This window comes from Leucopleurus acutus (assembly GCF_964270905.1).
Source record: "Leucopleurus acutus genome assembly, chromosome: 17".
NCBI classification, from domain to species: Eukaryota; Metazoa; Chordata; class Mammalia; order Artiodactyla; family Delphinidae; genus Leucopleurus; species Leucopleurus acutus.
In genome coordinates, this window is record NC_139159.1 from 81,518,959 (window position 1) to 81,538,254 (window position 19,296).

A 19,296-nucleotide genomic window follows, 5' to 3' on the forward strand; every position below is an offset into this window, starting at 1 on the left:
CTGTTTCCAAACAATTAACAGAATTCTCTGTTGTTCGTGTGGTTCTCTATTTGTTTTTGACCCATGGCTAAAGCTGTACCACTGGGGCTGCCAACTCTCTGTGTCTCTAAGTGACAAAAGCCCTTCCCCCTCTTTTACCAGAGAGGTAGGCTTTTATAGATTTTGTAATTGTAGCCCTCTGTAATCTGTGGCCAGTTGTATTTTTTAGAACTTTCAAGACTAACAAGTCATAGGTATCGGCTACTTATGCATACTACAGAATATCTTTTTCAAAAAACTATCAAAGACGTGGAAATGCAAAGATTTTTAAAGTTGGCTTCTTCACGTGGTTTAGACCCCTACTCTTCCAGCTATCTGTGGTAAAGGACCACAGACCTGTCACAGACCAACACTTTTGTAAAATACAATAAAGAGGAATTTCTAGAAAAATGAAATTTCAAAATAAAAGCATACAAAAGCTAAGCACGAAACTTCTATCATCAGAGTCAGTGAACATAAATTACTGTCAAGTTGCTATAGAGGTTTCTAGATGCTTACACCAAATTCTACCCTTACTTTGTCCTACACTGTTAACAGTTCCAGCACCAACCCCAGTCTGCTGGCCACAGTTGGCCGAGTCCAGGCTCAGGCACCAGGCTGCCTGGTACAGCAAGAGGCCAGTGCACTGGAATGGGAAATGGGAAAGCAGATGGCCTGTCAGTGGTGGCCGCTGACCTTCCCGCTTCAGGTCTCCCTTTCATTCACATACTAACTTCAGTGCCTAACTTCTTTTCTTGGGACAAGTAGGGCAGTCCCAAGGCAGGTGTGAGGAAACAGGTACTGACGAACCTTGGCACTGAGCCCAAGGCTCAGCCCACAGTCCGATATAAATGCTCCATAAAACAGCACATACAGAAGAGGGAGAAAAGTACCAGGATCACAACGATCATCTCACTCCAGAGCTGCCTAGTTTCTATTCGCTGAACATACTAAGATCCCACCAGGACAGTAACCTCATTACGCTTGAAACAAGCCGGCCCTTTAATAAAACTTGAGATGCTTGCCAGAACAGGAGAGTAGACACAAAGAATGCAAATTGATACAGCTACAGCTTTTAAAAAATTAAGACATCAGCAGGTCTGAAGAGTTTTTAAGAATCTGATAATGACCCTAAAGTAAATCCTTAAACAAACTAGACTAGTGTGAAAGTTTTCTTCTCCTTAATTTTGTTCTTTTACACAAGATTTGGGTTTATTTTCTCATAAAACATCTAACCTGAATATCCTAAATGTCCTATAGTGATTTTACTAGACAGAGAAGCCAACATTAAATTACTTAAATGTTTAATATTATAATAGCAATGTGTGGCTGTTTATATTTTCCAAACTCCCCCTCTCCCAATTCTCTTCTTCCAGTGTGACTTTGATACTCCTTTCAAGAGGCGGAGTCTACCTTCCTTCCCCTTGAATCTGGGTGGGCTTCAGACTAGGCTAAGATACATCCTAAGCTAAGTCCTAAAAGGCAACACCAAAACAAGAAAGAAAGGAACCTAGGTTCCCATGGCTCTCTTGCGATGCTCACTCACAAACCTGACCACCATGCTGTACAGAAGTTCAAGCAACCCAAGAGGATCTGAGCTCCAAGAACCACAGCCTGAGCTAAGCTTCCAGCTGACCGGCAGCGTCAACTTCCGAGCCCTGGGGCAGACCCACCTGAGTAGACCCACTAGCTTCCAGTCGTGCTGCCTCAGCCAACACCGCACAGAAAGAGATGAGCTGTCCCTGTCGAGCCCTGCCCAGACTGCATATCTGAGCACTACGAATAACTCGTGTCATCTGAAGCCACTAAGTGTTGGGATGACTTGTTTTCATCAATAGACAACTGACAGAGCATATATTCAAGTAACGTGAGCAGAGGTGGTTCTCGCTTCGAGTGGGAGTGTGGGACATCAAATGACTACCAAAAGCCATCTGAACAGTGTTTGCCTTCTTCTTCTCACTGTTAAACTAAAGATACAGAGTGAGCATCTTTTCAATGCCTTGACAAAATGTCACATTCCTTCCTAAGTTTGGGTCACCTTCCTTTTACATTTTATCCTCTGTACTTTCAGTGTCATGAAATACCTCTGAAAGTTCCTCTAATGCGAACTTTTTTGCCCTGTCACTTCTTCAGTGACATCTTTTTTTTGTCACAACTATTTTCTTCATTTATGTCAAGGAGACCACCTGTACTAAGTTCTTTTGGCTGCACATCTAGCATGTCTGGCTCAACAGCAAAGTCAACATTCCTAGAGTCGGCTACTTTTTCTGTAACTCCACTTACGTTCAATTAGAATCTTGCAAAGTTATTTCCGCAGTGTAGTAAAAGTTTCTGCCATACTGCACACCTATCACTCTGTTACTTCCTGCCAGGATGCCTGAATTTGTTCATTTGCTCTATCTCCAATTGTAGCATTAACAGCCTGTCCAAAGTCTGTCTATAGGCTTTAAAAGTTGAAACCACTCCTTGGTCCACTGGCTGAATGATGAGATCACAGTTGCTGGTTCACACCACAGCTCCATGCACACCTACCTCTCGGCTCATTTTGTTACACAGTTACCATGTTACTATCAATATTTTCAAATCTTCACTTACACCCAGTTTTACTTCCAGTGTTTTTCACTTTTTGTTTCAATTCTATATTTCATCATCCTTGGCCAATTTCCTCCTTTGATTAGCTATTTTTGTAAAATGTCACATGGATTTATCACTGGCAAACAAAGAGGCAACACAACTACACACTCTGCTGTCTGTGTATAAACTGGACAACAGATGTGCGCAGACCAGTCACCAACAGACTTTGAGAGAAGTGACATGACTGGTCACGGATTATAATTCACACCTGTTATTTATGTAGTCATTTGTAAAATGGGTTTGTACTTTATGCATTTACTCATAGTTCATATACGTGGTAACCAAACTCTGAATCACTCTGTTGAGGAACTAGTACTTTTAACTGAGATGGAGTTGAAGAGTGATGGTTGCACAAACTTGTGTACACAGTTGCCCACTGAACAACGCGGGGATTGGAGCACCAGCCCCCTGCATACTTGAATATGCATGTGTAACTTCTGACTCCCCTAAAACTTAACTGATAATAGCCCACTGTTGACTAGAAGCCTTACCGATAACATAAACAATTAACACATATTTTGTATGTTACATGTACATATATTTTATGCATTTGTGACATACCTTTTTCTTAATTTTTTCAATATTTCTAGGCTACAGAATTCATTTGTGAATTTTTTCAAATTGTCACAAATCTACAAAAATGTTTCCAATATATTTACTGAAAAAATTTTGCGTGTAAGTGGACCTGCGCAGTTCAAATCAGTGTTGTTCAAGGTCAACTGTAAACTTAAAACCACTGAATGGTACACTCCAAAATGGTAAATTTCCTCAATTTTTAAAATTGATTTTTTTTTAAGTACATTTTTCCATGGCTCCAAATTTTTAAAAACCAACAATGCTAACAGTTGGCAATGATGTAGAACAACCTAGAGCTTTGATACAACTGCTGGCGGGGGTGTGATATGATAGAGGCATTCTGGGAAACTGTTTCTACTACAGGTGAAAAGATATATACAGTATTACCAGCCATTCCACTCTTAAGTATATGCCGAAGAGAAGCACACGCACATCTTCACCATGCAATATTCATGGCAGCGTTATTCATAATAGTTCAAAACCGGGAAAAGCCACACAGCCATCAATAAAATAAACTGTGGTGTATTCTTAAATGGAAAGCCATACAGCAATGAAAAACGATGACCAAGTACTACATGCAACAACACGAATGAATCTCACAGATGTTATGATAGGCAAAACAACACACAAAATTCAAAAACAAGCAAAACCGAGACACGGTGATAGAAATCAACTCTGGTTTCTTTTTCAGGGATACTGACTACAAGGGGCCAGGAGGGAGGCTGCTGGGAGCTGGTAACATTCTAAACACCGGTATGGAAGGTGGCAGTAAAAACTGCAGCAGGCTACGTATGATTTGTGCACTTTACAGTATGGATGCTATACTTCAGTTATACGTCTTTAAGACTCTTATCCAACAACTGATCAACCAAAAGCAACACGCAATGCCAGAGCGCACTGGCTAAAATTAATTGCCTGAGCCAGTTACCAATCCAGCAAAGAAGCAATTCACACACAGGCACATTTTATAAATGCCAACTGTTCTTGATTTCTGCCTCTGCCGCTCTTTTAATTGTACATGCACGTGCTATTCTGCAAAACAAGTAAAATGTGTGATGCCTGCAAATATGAAATTACTATTAATTTATCATCTTCTATGAAAGGAGCTCTTAACTGCATTTATGATATATGGACATACACATGCACATGTATGCATACTGATGACAGATGTCTTTAAGAATCTATTGAAAAACATGGACATGTCCTCCAGAAAATGCAAAGACACTAATAAGCACAAATTTTTGTATATGATTGCAAGTTCATTTTCCCCTAAAACTCATACAGGGACCCCAGCTTTAAGATCAACAGTCCAGCCGCTACCAACATTCATTACAAATAATCTAAATTGTCACTTACTTAGTGGCTCTAATGCAAAGCACAAACATACATTATCTCATTTCATTTCATTTTCACCACGACTGTTAGAGGTGGTGGTACTAGCTCCGTTAGGCAGGTATAAAAATCTAAGATGAAAGACACTCTATATTCCAGGTTGGATTGTGACTGAGTGAGACGGAAGCTCCGAAAAACTCTTTCAGTCCAGGTACACTGTACATCTAAACACCAAGGAGCCCATCAAGTCCAGCCTAACGACATTCTCTGCCCCTAAAATCCTAAAGCTCAGTGAAGCAGTCCACTTTCTCAGCATGCGTGCACACACACAACTGTTCACTGCTGCAGTCCCAACGACACTAGCAAGCTCTAAATGTAGACGATGAATAAGAGAATGAAAGGAAGAACGCCGTCTAAAGCAGATTCCACTCCTGCGCACGGAATCTCAGGGAGAAAGCGTGTGGATCTACCACATCTTGTCACGGATACTTCTGCAGCTTCTCTGGGGCTGACTGGCCATGGGCGGAGTCCATAATAGGAGGAAGGCAATTTCCCTATCTTTCCTGCTGTCATTCAATAAGCAGCTACTATGATGAAAAAGAACAGATGGCAGTGTGGCTGGATGGAATGCGTGCCTGGGTGAACCTGGGCCACATGACACAACCCCCCCACAGGTCTCCTGGGAAGGGCAACACTAAGGACTATCTCCCTGGAGCCAGGCTGACTCCTCATTACTACTGAACACCTTAATCATGACAGACTTTCGCAAACACTTCTTTGTTACTAAATGTATCAATAAATCCCCCAGATGAAAGAAACATGGTTAAAGTATTTTTCCGTAATACTATTTTATAATTAAATATTTATTTAAAGATGTAAATTAAAACAGAATTTATCAAAGCAGATGTTCAAAATCAATGTAGAAAACCTACATTAAATAATTTCTTCAGCACTTCAGTGCTTATAAGTTTATATCTAAACGTACCTCATATAGCATCAAAAAGATGTGCTTATTTAGGAAAAGACTAACTCAAGAGGAGTCCTTCAAACAGCAGGAAAACCATGACACTCTGATGGTTCCACTCACTCATCCGATTCATCTCATCCACACAGCAACCCTACACGGTAAGTCGCCTCATTTACATGAGTGGACACCGAGGTGCTGAGAGGTTAGGCGACCGCCCAGACCACACAGCTGCATGGCTACGAGCTCACCTCCACACCAGATACTTGCCAGTCCAAGAATGAGCCACAGGCCTGCAGCACAGCACCACGGGGAGTGTGCAAGCCGCCCCAGCACAAACCTACCCAACCCCAACCAAGATCACCACGTGAGCCCTATGCAAGTTTAGTCTGGTAGGTTACCTGCATCAAAACTACCAAGCTATGCTATAATTTTCTTTAGTACATCATTTACTTTCCACCAATCAATTCAACCTCTTCCAACCCCCCAATGTATTAGAGAAGAGTACGTATAAGGCATTCTCCCAGCAATCAGGACACGCTGATAACAGGACCTCATGAGAAAAGCCACCACAGACAAGTGCACTAAGAACTCAACACTGGGGACTTCCCTGGTGGCGCAGTGGTTAAGAATCCGCCGGCCAATGCTGGGGACACGGGTTCAGGCCCTGGTCTGGGAAGATCCCACATGCTGCGGAGCAACTAAGCCCATGCGCCACAACTACTGAGCCCACGTGAGCCCGCATGCCACAACTACTGAAGCCTGTGTGCCTAGAGCCCGTGCTCCGCAACAAGCCACGCCACCATGACGAGAAGCCTGCGCACCACAGCGAAGAGTAGCCCCTGCTCGCCGCAACTAGAGAAAGCCCGCGCGCAGAAACGAAGACCCAATGCAGCCAAAAATTAATTAATTAATTGAAAAAAAAAAAGAAAAAAAAAACCCAGTGCTGGGGGTGGCGGGGGCATGGTGAGGAAAGAAAAGGTCCAGCTCAGACTCACGACATGGTCAGGGTTCCGATATAAGGTGAGTTACAAGCTGGGATCCTGAGAATGGGTATCAAAACTTAGACCCAACAAAAGATATGGTCACTGCTGTAGGTGAGAGTGCTCCAGGGAGTCAGTGCAAAGCCAACGTGCCTTTAATTCCATCCACAGGGAAGCAGGCCAAGGCCCAGCTGCAGAGGCAGGTTCAGAGCCTGCCTGGTGTTAGATATGCACCTGGGCAGCAATTCAGCCCATCCAGACCAATCAGAAGGTTTCTGTTATAATCCAGACAGGATAAATGGCCTGAGGAGAAAAAAGATTTGAAAGCTATAAAAAACTCCAAGAGGACAGGATTGATCAATCCGCGTATGCAAGACTACAGGAGGGTCGGCAGCCATTTTTCTGGCTTGGGCAGCTAAGTGGGAAAGTGATACCATTCCACTGAGATAAGGAACACAGCAGGGGCAGATGCTGTTTGTTGGTGGAAGGGGGATGGGCAGGAAGTAAAAGGATCAATTCAGTTTGGTATTTGTTACTGGAACAACTCAGGTCTAAATGCCTGAACTCAAGCCAGATGAAGGAGGCACTCCAGTTACAGGGAGGGGAAGCAGGGAGCCCTGACTTCTGTACGTTTACTTTGGAAAGGGGAATAAGCCTCGGGCCACCACAGTTGCTCTCAGGCTGGGGATGGGAGGGGGCGGGGCACGACACACATGACTGACATTTTGATTTGGGTTCTTTGAAGCCTTTTAAAATACATATATAATTTCTCAGCTACAAATGAATCTTTGTACTCCTAAGGAGGAGAAGTAAATTTACCTTTGGGAAAATACTGCCACTCTCTGGGGGTCGGCACTGTGCAAAATGAAAACAGCATAATGGCAAGGACTCCCAATGTGGCGTTAAACTGCTACGCATCAAAAAGAGTGATTTTCCTAATACGCAGAGATTGATTTGGGCTGTCTGATTTGGAACTAATTATCGTAAAGGCCGCTCATGACACAGGAAGGTATGAATTAGACCGGGGGCTCGCAGGGGTTTATTTAAGTAATTATTCATGCGGCATTTACCATGCCAGGACTATTCTAAGCACTTAAACGTGAAATCATTTAATCCCCATAACAACCTTATTTTCCCTGCTTTCCGGGAAGAAAGAAGCCCAAGGCCCAAAGCCACAGGCCAAGTCCATGGGCCTCAGCAGGCAGGGAAGCTGCAGAGGCCACGCCCTTGCTCAGCAAGCCCTGCTGCCCTCCACTCCGGTTGGCTGTCTCTGGGGGGGGGGGGAGGTGGGGGTGTCGCTGCATGGCAACACGCACCAAGTGCCCATTCTCCATCCTTGCAGTTGCCACCGTGCTGTCCTGGCCTCAGCTGTGAGCCAGCTGCAAGGTGTTATTGCTACTGCCCACTCTTTCACAGCCAGCCAGCCTCATCCATTTGTTCATGCCTGTCCCTGTAGGCCACACCGCCCTTAGAGTAATTAATTCTAAAAGCATTTATTGAGCCAACTACTAACTAGTATGGATTAAAAAAAGATATAATCCTAACCTGAAGAGCGTTCAGCCTAGTTAGGAGAGAGCTACACACACGCACATACACATAAACTCACATGTGTGGTTATTTAATTGCAACTGTAACAAGTACTATTTAAAAATTACAATTAGAGTAACAGCAGTAAAGAAAAAGCCCCAAGTCATCAGCGGTGGCGGGGGGAGGGGGGAGCCCGAGAGGCGGCCCCAGGGGCGGGCTTCAACATTTGAGAAGCTTCAATCCAGAAACCCTTCTCCTTTGGTTCAGAAAATGTTCTTGCATCATTTCTTTGATGATTTTATCCTTTTTCTCTTTCTGCAACTTTTACTATTTGGATACTGAACCTTCTGAATTCATCACCCTACTTTCTTTCTTTTCTCCCCCATTTGTCTTTCCTTTCCATGTTCTGAGAGAGACCATCCACATTACTTCCCAATGCTGCTGCTGAGTTCGTTTTGCTTTCTTACTTTTAATTTTCTTGTTCTTGAATGTACTTTTTAAAAGAATTGTTTGTCTTTCACAGAGGCGACATCTCCTCTTAGCACTCTGGAAACCTGACACTGGAACTTCTATTGTGTTCTTTCAGCTTCCTTCTCTTGCTGTTTCATCTCTGTAGACTGTTTTCTGCTTGTTTCTCTGTTCTGGTCTCCCACTGAAAGCAGAAGCTGTCTTTAAATACCTGGCTGTCTGTCAGGGACCCTGTGCTGAGCAGGGAAGCAGCCACTCGGCCAGAGATGCCCGAAGGTCAGGACCTGCCTTTCCCTTGGACCAGCGCCTCCAGAAGAGAACGCCTCCACCTCCTGACAGGATTCCGGGAAGCCAGGAGAAAGAAAGCATGGCTAATTGCACTTAATCCCCAGTTCTGAGTGCAAGAGTACGTTCAACATACTACGTTTCACCAGAAATTTTCCACAGTAAAGTTTTTAAAACAATATATACAGAAGCCAGCCCACATAGGGGAGAATAAATTATGACAAGAGCACTGCAGCAGCAATGGCTGTGGAGACCTGCCCTGGTCAGGCACAGCCCTCAGAAGCGAGACTGAATTCTCTCTCCCTTAAACTGCTCACCTACTTTCTATGGGCAAGACCCTGGAGGTTACAAACAGCTCAAAGCTCACCTAAATCACACAAATAACCCTTTACAAGAAGAAGCCCAGTATGATCTCAGGGCTGTAACTGAAGACAAGTGGAAATCCAACAGAAGAAGCTGGTCTCAGGGAAGAGCTCAGGCAGGACCTCTGGGCAAGATCCTGATGAAGGAGTAGCACATGCCGTCTGGTAACAACACAGCCAGAAAAATACTGCAGGGGCCGGTGCCCACTCACTGGGGCTCTCAGTCGCGCCAGGCTCTGTGAAGTGGGAGTCACAGTACCTCCCCTATGGGGGGAGAGGATAAGCATACAGTGCTCAGCAAGACATACGAACCCAAGTCAGCAGGCAGCAGGCAACAGCTGCTACAGAAGGAGAGCTCTGAGCTGGACTGTTCTCCAGGTGGAAACCCTGCAAAACCCTCCCGTTTAACTCATACTTCAAAAGTCCCATCTCTGTCCCCAGTCAGCATCATCCCTGTTCCTAGTGGGCACACTGCTGCACGACCGCACACAGCTTCATGAATCCTTGTCCAAAAAGGGAACAACAGATTCCCATTCTTACCATGATAATAACTGGTATATTTGAAATGTATTGTTAAATCCAATAACCAAATTAAGCACAGTGTTCCTTTAGATTTTCCCCCTAAACCTTGTCCTATAAAACAACTATGCATTTTTTACACTGAAAACATGCCACCAGTATACCATTCCATCGTGAATCTCCACAAAGCTGAAAGAAGAAGAACAGTCAACAGTTCAGGACTATTATCTTCTCAATGCAATTCTGTCAACTTTACAAAGCAGTAAGATTTTCACAGTAAAAAAAAATTAATATTAAGGTATGATATTCTGGCAGAATTTTGTTTCTCTTAAAAAAAAAAAAGTTAACAAAACAGACCTCGGGGGAGATCAACAGGCTGGCCTCACCCTGGTTAACAGATCCTGTGTTTGTCCTTGGTTTTCTCAGTAAGACAGACTGTACACATCTTTCAGTAGAGGAAGGATTTTTCTGGCTGTGCTGTATATCATACAAACGGATGCATAAAAGAACACTTTCTAACTTGTTTTATGAGAACTCTGATATGAAAAACTAACAAAAAGATTACAAGAAAAAAAAATTACAGACCGATGTCCCTCATGAAAATAGACACAAATACCCTAAACAGAATCCTACATCTTCAATCTCGCAATGTATAAATAGGGTAACAGATAACCCATCACCATCAGGTGGGATTCATCTTAGGAATGCAAAGTTGGTTTAACAATCAAAATGTAATTCATATTATCACATCAACAGATACAGAAAAAGAGCCTGACAAAATTCAACACTCTCTAATGATTTAAAAAACAAAAAAACCTCTCAGAAAACCAGGAATTAAAAGGGAAGTTTTTTGATTTGATAAAGGATATCTTAAAACAAAAAAACCAAAACTGAGCTAAATCCTATTTAACATTGAGTACTTTCTTCTTAGGGTCGGAACAAGACAAGGACATCCCTTCTTGCCATTTCTACTCAACCCTGGGATGAAGGTCCAAGTTGAGGCAGGCAAAAAGGTAGGACAAAGAAACAAAAGATATCAAGATTGTAGAGAGGGCTTCCCTGGTGGCGCAGTGGCTGAGAGTCCGCCTGCCGATGCAGGGGACACGGGTTCGTGCCCCGGTCCGGGACGATCCCACATGCCGCAGAGCGGCTGGGCCCGTGAGCCATGGCCGCTGAGCCTGCGCGTCCGGAGCCTGTGCTCCGCAACGGGAGAGGCCACAACAGTGAGAGGCCCGCGTACCGCAAAAAAAAAAAAAAAAAAGATGGTAGAGAAAAATAGTTTTTATTTACAGATTACATGATTATAGTTTTTTAGGACTGTCTACTTGTGCAAATAAACCACCAGAACTAAGAAGTGAATTTATAGTAAGGCCACAAGATAAGCTAACAAGATAATCTATTTCTGCATACTAGGCCAACAATTGGAAAATTAAACTTCAAAACCAAATAGCATCAAAAAAAGTCCAGACCACCACACTAAGATCTACTATACACTAGTGTATGATGCTGGATAGATACACCAGAAATCTCAATACTGTTCACAGGGCATTCTCCCAAATTGATCTACAGCTTCAACACAGCCCCATCAAAACAGAATAGGAAAAAAAAAAAAATTAACTTCAAAAACTGCTGTAACTGGTAAAACTTCCTATCCGTAAGTCTGCAAATTCAACTGAACACTGTGATAACAGGCAAAAAACCAAAAAACAAAAGAATTCACCGACATCTGAGAATAAGAACACAAAAAAATGAACCTACATGAACCACAGAATAAACCACAGTCTGTCTTTTTACTCGAAGAAAAAATTTACTGCCATTGGTTTCTTTTCAACAAATTCCTACAAAATACTTAAAATATGACTCAATTTATACAACCTTTCAGGAAGAAAGGAATAAAAACACAAATGTATATAAGTTAAAGAAGTTAAAGACGATAATACCTATACACCTAATCATAAACCTAAATTATGTGAGCTACATGTCAATAATATTACATAAATTTACACAAATATTACTTAAATGCAAAACAAAAATATTCAGTGATAATTTTTTTTTAATATTTATTTATTTAGGCTGCACCAGGTCTTAGTTGCAGCATGTGGACTCTTAGTTGCAGCATGCATGCGGGATCTAGTTCCCTGACCAGGGATTGAAACCAGGCCCCCTGCATTGGGAGCGTGGAGTCTTACCCACTGGACCACCAAGGAAGTCCCTAATTATTTTAACATTAGCTTTTTCTCTTTAACTGAAAACTGACCAAGTTATGAAACAGAGAAAACTGTTGAATTTACAATAAATTCCTTACAGTTTAAACAATTACAGACGCATCTGAAATTAAAGATTTGTGAACACTATTTTTAAAAATCAGTATCACTAACCATTAAAGCACTAGAAAGAACTCAACAGTTTTTAAATTTTCCCAAAAAAGCCTCCATCACCCTTCTCATTGGCTTCCAGAGACTTAGACCTCTATTGCTGCAGGCAGACAAGATGACTCACTCCATTAAGGCGTGCATCTGTTCACAACAGCAGTCTGCCATACACGAGGCACTGGACACAGCAGTGAGCAAGGGCACACTGGCTCCTTGCCTCCTACGTGTGCATTTCACTGCAGAGAGCAAGCGACCCCAAGAGGTGAACCACGGACAGCTCGTGAGCTGGTGAGGAGAGCAAGAGAGAAGGGAAAGCAGAGGAGCGGGGAGGATGGTGGTGGCAGGAGGAGGGTCCCATTTCACCAGGGGGGCCAAGGAGGGCACACTCATACAGCTTATTGTCCAAACCGGGAGACCCAGTGGGGGAGTCGTGGGTGGGTGGCAAGTGTCAAGACGGATAAACTGGGGCACTCACTTTCCCCACCTGGCTGACAAGGGCATATCTGAGCAAAATCCCCACGTCCAACTAGAGCTCTAGAACTGCGCGTGGACAGAACCCTGGGGAGAGCTAGCGGCCTCTTCCCCAAATACAATGAGGACGAGTGAAAGAATCAGAGAGAAAGGTATCTGAATCCCCTCACTACCGGCTCTGTGGGTGAGGGAAGGGATGCTAACAAGATTCGAAACAGGAGAGAAAAGGGAGTTCCCGGTGACCCCGCACAGCGAGCTGCTCTCCTTATCTCTGTTCAAGCGCTGCCTAGCTGTCCTCTCCTTCTCCTCTGCAGTGACAGAGACACCTGTTACTTTCATATTCTCGATTTATCATAAACTCATGTACTCGATATGCTGCTGCACGCGAGGGATACAAACACACTGCACTAACATTTACCCACGGTTAACTCACTATGATGTGAGGAAAGGGACCAGAGCCATGAGGAGATAATCAAGGAATCCGAGCTGGAGTGGCTGCGGTCACAGAGGGAACTGTCACAGGACAGGGTGTCCCGGGTGGAGGGAAAAGCATCCACCACCTGAGGAAGAGTTCAAGGAACTGACAGATGATGGTGAGGGACTGAGGCAGACAAGGTGTGCCTCCCGTGCAGCGGATGAGGCTCCCGGGGAGAGGGAAGACGGTGCCCAGTCCATGCACAGGGGCCTGACTAGGCCTGGCACCCACCTGGGGAGTCCCGGTCTTCGGAGGCAGGGGGAGTCTCAGAAAGAAGAGCCCCACCCCTCCCCCTCGAAGAAACAGGGTGGAGGGCAAGGCTTCCCTGCTCGCCCTCCCCATCGGCCTCAATGCAACTCAAACTGCAGTCAGTGGGAAAGCCCACATCCTCTGGGACACGCCAACACCTTCGGGTCTCAGCGCCTTCACGTGCAGAACCCCTAGAGCACGGAGCACCCTCCACACCCTCTCGGCCTGAATCGAAATGGCCCAGACTACCAGTTCAGCCTTCTTTTTCACTCAGCAAACAACTGAGTGCTGACAATATGTCCGACCAGAGGGATTTACAAAGTAAGAAGGCCTGTAAGAAGTTGACAACCAGGTAACCGGAGACAAGCAAGTAAGCAGAGCTGAGGGAGTCGCCAGCTATGCCAGTGTGTGCAGCGCCCAGCCCTGTGGGCCGGTGATAGACAGAGGGCCACGCGCGGGGCAGAGTCCTGAAGGCTTCACGTGTGAAAAAGAAGGAAAGTTCCACACAGGAGCAACAAAAGCGTAAGGGACAGGCGGGGCACAACCCAGCAGGGTCCTCTCAGAAAGCTAGGTGCACGCAGTGCTGCGAGCCTGCAGGAGCTGGGGAGGGGGAGACAGGATGGAGGGGAGGTGGGCAGTGCCTGAGGACACCACTGCAGCATGAGGGCAGGCGGAGGGTGAACGGAAACTCAGCTCAGCGTTCACTGTGGCTGCTATGTGGAGGCGCCATGACCTGCTGCCCGGGCTGTGCACTCATATAACTCAGTCACCCCTCTGGAGAGCACTGGATTTCTTTCACTGTAAATTTACAGGTATCTAGACAGCCACATAAGTATAACTATGAAATGTTTGTATGCTTACATAATAATATATTTTTAATCTGTCTCCCCCACGAGTCAATTAGCTCCTCAAGCTGTCAGATCGGATGGCCGTGATCCCACAGGCATGGCAGAGGGCAGCTATCAGACCCTGGAGCCTGACCCAGACCCATCTGTTGAGAGAACTGAATGCAGCATGTGTGCTGCTACAAGAGGAAACCCAAAGACCAATTCACTCCTTTTGTTGAGCAATTTTTAAGGGTTAGTTAACTCTATACAGAATTTGTTCATTCATTAGGTAATATTTATTTCTGCCAATTACTTGTCAAGCAGGAAAAAACCTGACATAATCCCTGACTTTGTTAAGTTTACCATCTAGCAAAGAAGAGGTCAAACAAGCGCAATATACCATGATAAATAACAGTATATGTTGTGCAAGACAGAAGAAAAGGCTCAAGGAGGGGACAGCACAGAGGAACTGGTTTAGCTGAGACCTAAAGGTGCAGGAGTCAGCTGGGCAGAGAAGGGAGACAAGAGGCAACTGCAGGTGCAGAAGGCCTAAGAGGAAAGACTTTGGGTGTCCCAGGCACTGAAAAGTCAAAATGAGCAAGAGGCCAAGGGCCCAAAGCTGGGGACAGTGGACAGAAGCCAGATCAGGCGAAGCCCTGCAGGCCATGTTAAGGATTTGCAATTCCATCAGATTCTAATGAGAAGCCACTGGCGAGTTTGAAAAAGAATAACATCAGATTTATGTTTTTACAAAATCACTCCAGCAGGTGTGTGAAGGATGAACATGTGAGGAAACAGGAAGACCAACAGGAAGCAACTCCCATAGCCCAGAGGGGGCGAGAAGGTGAGGAATTCAAGACCGATTTTGGAGACAGAATCATCAGGATAAAAAGATGGATCCCTTATACATGGAAGAAGGCGTCAAAGAGGCATCCTGGGTCTGTGGCATGAACAACTGAGTGGATGGGGGTTTGACATGTTTATTAAGACACAGGATTTGGGGAGGAACCGATTTCAGGGGTAACAAGTAAGAGGCTCCTCTGGTTGATATCAGATGCTTATGAAAAATACAAATGTAGGTATCAAGAGGTAGCTGACCCCTGGAGTCTGACACACAGAAGAGAAGATGCACAGAGACGGATGGATGGATGGATGGATGGATGGATGGATGGATGGATGGATGGATGGATGGAGTTTAAAATACTGATACAGAAAAAGCATGACTTCAACCACAGGATCCAGAATCACACAAATGAACTATTAATAGTATATTCAAACTCAATCTACCACTGAAAGACACAGAAAAAAATCAACAATACATTTATTCCTAACAACCAAATCTGACACCTCTCAATCCTTCCCCGTCTTTCAAAAAGATGAAACAAACAATGCACACACTGATATAATCAAAGAACTTTCCAGGCAGGGCTTTCTGCACTTAGTAGCCTTGTAGCCAATTAACAGCACGGTAAACATTTACACTTACTTCAATATCCTGAATTAAAACTGTCTTTAAGCCTAGGAAATTATGATATAGTTGAACACAATTTATAACACAGTGCTCTTAAATATGTTAAAATACAATCTTCAGCAGGTGGAATCTAAGGTGGGTTCTTTAAATTCATCAGTACAATAAACTTTATTACAGAAAAGACTCCAGAGTGTTTTAAGGATAAAGTTTTCACTTCAAAGTACACAAATATAGGTCTGTTCTATTATTTTTAGCCTGTTCTAGTAAGTATTTTACATGTCTTCTTAAATTGGGCCATGGCTGTTTTTTGAGGTTAATGTGACTGATAAAATCAAATGTGAGGTTTAGAATGTCTAACTGCAAAGAGAGATTTGGATATATATTCTTTGGATTTGAGCTTTTTACTTTGTCTCTATCTAAAAGGAGTAATTTTATACTTTAAAATAACCAATTCAGCCAATTTCTGCACAGCAACATCTTTGTCTTTATCACACAGCAAAAATGAATCAGGATAAACACCTAAGGGCTAGACAGTAAGCGGAGAAGGCAGAGGGGACCTGTCCTGAGATGGTGCCTGTGTGCTCACCGGGCAGTGGGCTCAGCCCCAGAAGGGGACAGGGTGCAAACTCCCCATAATTGTCAGAATCTGCTCCTGAAGAATCCATCTGAGGAGACAGCCTGTTCCAGCCCTACACGCAGACTGACTTTGACCTTGACACCATCCCTACCTTCTCCCTCTTCTACACATGGGAGCTCTGCCCTCGTGCCCAAGCCCACCTCTATCAAAATGATATTTCGGTTAAAAACGCCTCTACTCATTTGCTCTGCAGTCAGCAAACATAATGGAAAAATAAGTGGCTTCAATCAATTGCTTTGGGACGAACAAAAACACTACAATCTCTCTTCCAAAGTTCATAGTTCTAAAGTCACTTTGAAGTTTTAAAAAACTTAGTAGCTGATTATTTAATATCACATTGCCACTGGATTCGTATATCTTCAATCTAGCCTAGACGTTGTGAGTGAAATCAGAGCCTTATTGTTAAAGATAAGTGCTAACAGAGAGGTATCATTTGCTATCACACAATGCAAGTGGCATTATATAAATGAATCCCAGCAAGTCTGGGAAAAGACCAAAATTTTCAACAAGTCCAGAACTCTTCGCCACTGAGCACTGACCATGTTCAATTATACTACACAGTCCTGAGGTGAGAACCTGCAATTTAAAAAGTTCCCAAACCCAACATCCTTTAAAACTCAAGAGTTTGAATTAACTGCAAAATCTTTACTCTTAATATCTAATTATGTAATAAAATGACAGTCTTTGTTTAGTCATACTAAAGGATTCTAATATCACATGTTTTAAAAATGTTTAAAAGCCTAGAAAAGAATTAATAGATAATGACAACAACTCAAATGAAAACCAGTTTAATCTTGTGCTAACACATCAATATCCTGGTGGTACTAACATTTTTAACCTGAACACTAAATTTAATCAGTCTGAAGCTTTACTTATAATACTGCAGCTCTTTACGCAGTGCAGATTTCTCCTTTTAAAAATCTTTCCTAAGTGAAGTAAGATGATATTTAAATATATATTTTTAATAATAAATATTTTTATTAAATTCTTCATTAAGGACTTTATCTCCCAGGTTAAATATTCAATTCACTACTATTTTAAGCAAAACAGCCTACCTGTCTTGGTCTTATTCATACATGAATTATATGGCATTTTTAACTTCTAAACACACTCCCCAAATACCATCCTGAGTGTTACAATGAAATGCTATATTTTATATTTTTATTTTTATATAACTAAAACCCCTAACAACATTACAGAGGAAAATTGTTTATTCACAGCATTGCTGACCCTTAGTGACAAGCCCACCTTACAGTAACAAGGAATTTCCAATTAAATACACAGTCTTTACGGTGAGGAAAGGAAACCAATTTTTGAAATAAGAAAATCTGTTACTCTTTTTTCCTGCAGTCCTATTTAAGCTTAGTCTCTTTACTCTTTAAAAACTTCTGCCTCACAGAATGGGCAGGACGTCTTGATTAAAACTCAAAACAAAACATGCAACTTCAAGAGACATAAGACAGAGCATAAAAAGAGTCTACTCATTTAAATGCATTTCCATAAAAATAATTTTATTTACTTTTTGAAACACTCTCTAATTGGTTTTATGCAATAGTTGCAAACCCATACCATGTACTTTCCCTTTTTCCTTAAATCTAATTGTGACTCTCTTTGAAATAAGTTCTGACAAACTCTTATCCACCTTCTTAGCGCAAAAGCAAGAAATCTAAATAAAATTTAAACCGAATAGATTTTTAATCTACTTATACCTTTAGCCCAACACACTGGAAATGGACTACAGCCGCTCTTCTCCATACAGACAGCACCTGTGGGTCCCAGGGCCCCTCGGCCCGTCACTTCCAACAACATAAAGTCAGTCCTAGAAAGACCAAGCCAGGAGTCCGCACAAGTCCCCGTTCATCGCTCCTACAGGATTTGCTTCGATCCACAAGCAAGACTAAGCTTCCCCACTGCGCTCCTTTTTTCAGAGCTTGAAGCAAAATTTGGGAGGTGTTCCCTCTGTAATGTTTTCCAGCAGCTTGAAGAATGCCTCTCAGTTACAGAATCTTCTCAAGCTTCCGCAACCTGAAACACAGACCTTCCTGGCCAGATTAAGCTACTGAACAGAAAGAAACCAGCAAGTAACGTGACCCCAAGGGTCTGTGTTCCTAGATTCATTCAGGGAAAGAGAGCGAGAAGGAGGGGAGGGAGGACACAGGGTGGAGAAAAAGGCGGCCGGTAGCCAGAACCTTATTAATATGCTAATCTCACCCTTCTGTTCAGTTCATCTGGCAGACTTCTGTTTACGAAACTGACAGACGATTCTAGAATTGGGTAAGCTGTAAATCAAGTCTGGCCCAGACCATGTCTGTAGGCGCCTGCTCAAACCACTGTTGTCTTCCCAAGTCGTGCTTTTGGCATTTTACCAGCCTAATTCTGACCTACAGTTAAAATAACTACCTTGATGAAATAAGAATAATTCTGAAAATAAAATCCTGATCAACACTAAAAACAAGTCTGTACAAAACGTCCATAGGAACCCAAGTATTTTTGAGGTAAAATATTTTTCCAGATTGATACTTGAAACGTTTGTAAATTTATAGAAAGTATCTAGAAAACACATAAAAACAAGAATTTGAGGTTGCCAGATACTTTCAAAATTAGCTTTAGGGAATATTGAGGGATCCAAGATGCATTTCTTTCTTTAGCTTCAAAATATAAGTGAATAATAAACTCATACTGAAGAAGTAGGACAGAAAAATGCCCTAATAATCTGTACTAGCAACTTTCTTAAGATGCAAAGCTACTTACTTTCTCCATTCAAACTGAGAGATAATCAAGGTTGTCTAAAAAATTTAGCTCTTTGAACACATTCCACACTTATTATCTTAGCAGTAAGACAGTAAGTAACTAGGTTCCTGGAGCCTTTGCCTGGGCACAGTTTAGCCCTCCTAATATATCGGTGATTTTGTTAGTAGTAAATCCCGTAAACTAATTAAAAAAATCAAGTACTTTACTTAAATCCTGTAAGCTAATAAAAAATCAAGTACTTTACTTAACTGTGAATTCACTAACTTCTGAAAACAAGAGCTGAACAAAGGCTGTGGCCTCAGGGCAGCGAGTTCAGTTTCTAACAGCTCCCCTAGATGATGCTTTGTCCGCAGGCTTTACCTTCAGTTTCCTAAT

At 42.9% G+C, this 19,296-nt stretch overlaps 1 protein-coding gene across 4 annotated transcripts in view; it reads right to left on the minus strand.

Moving 5' to 3' along the window:
* PTK2 (protein tyrosine kinase 2) overlaps window positions 1–19,296 on the minus strand; it is a 251,843-nt gene that overhangs the window by 171,015 nt on the left and 61,532 nt on the right. Inside the window, exon 1 of one of the 4 annotated variants that reach the window (XM_082858784.1) lies at window positions 17,880–18,217. The exons of the other annotated variants lie outside the window; for them this stretch is intronic. Within the exon in view, the coding sequence (XP_082714910.1) occupies window positions 17,880–17,979 (100 nt within the window). The 5' untranslated portion in view covers window positions 17,980–18,217. Of the gene's footprint in view, window positions 1–17,879; window positions 18,218–19,296 lie in introns of those variants that run through there. 4 annotated transcript variants of the gene reach the window in all.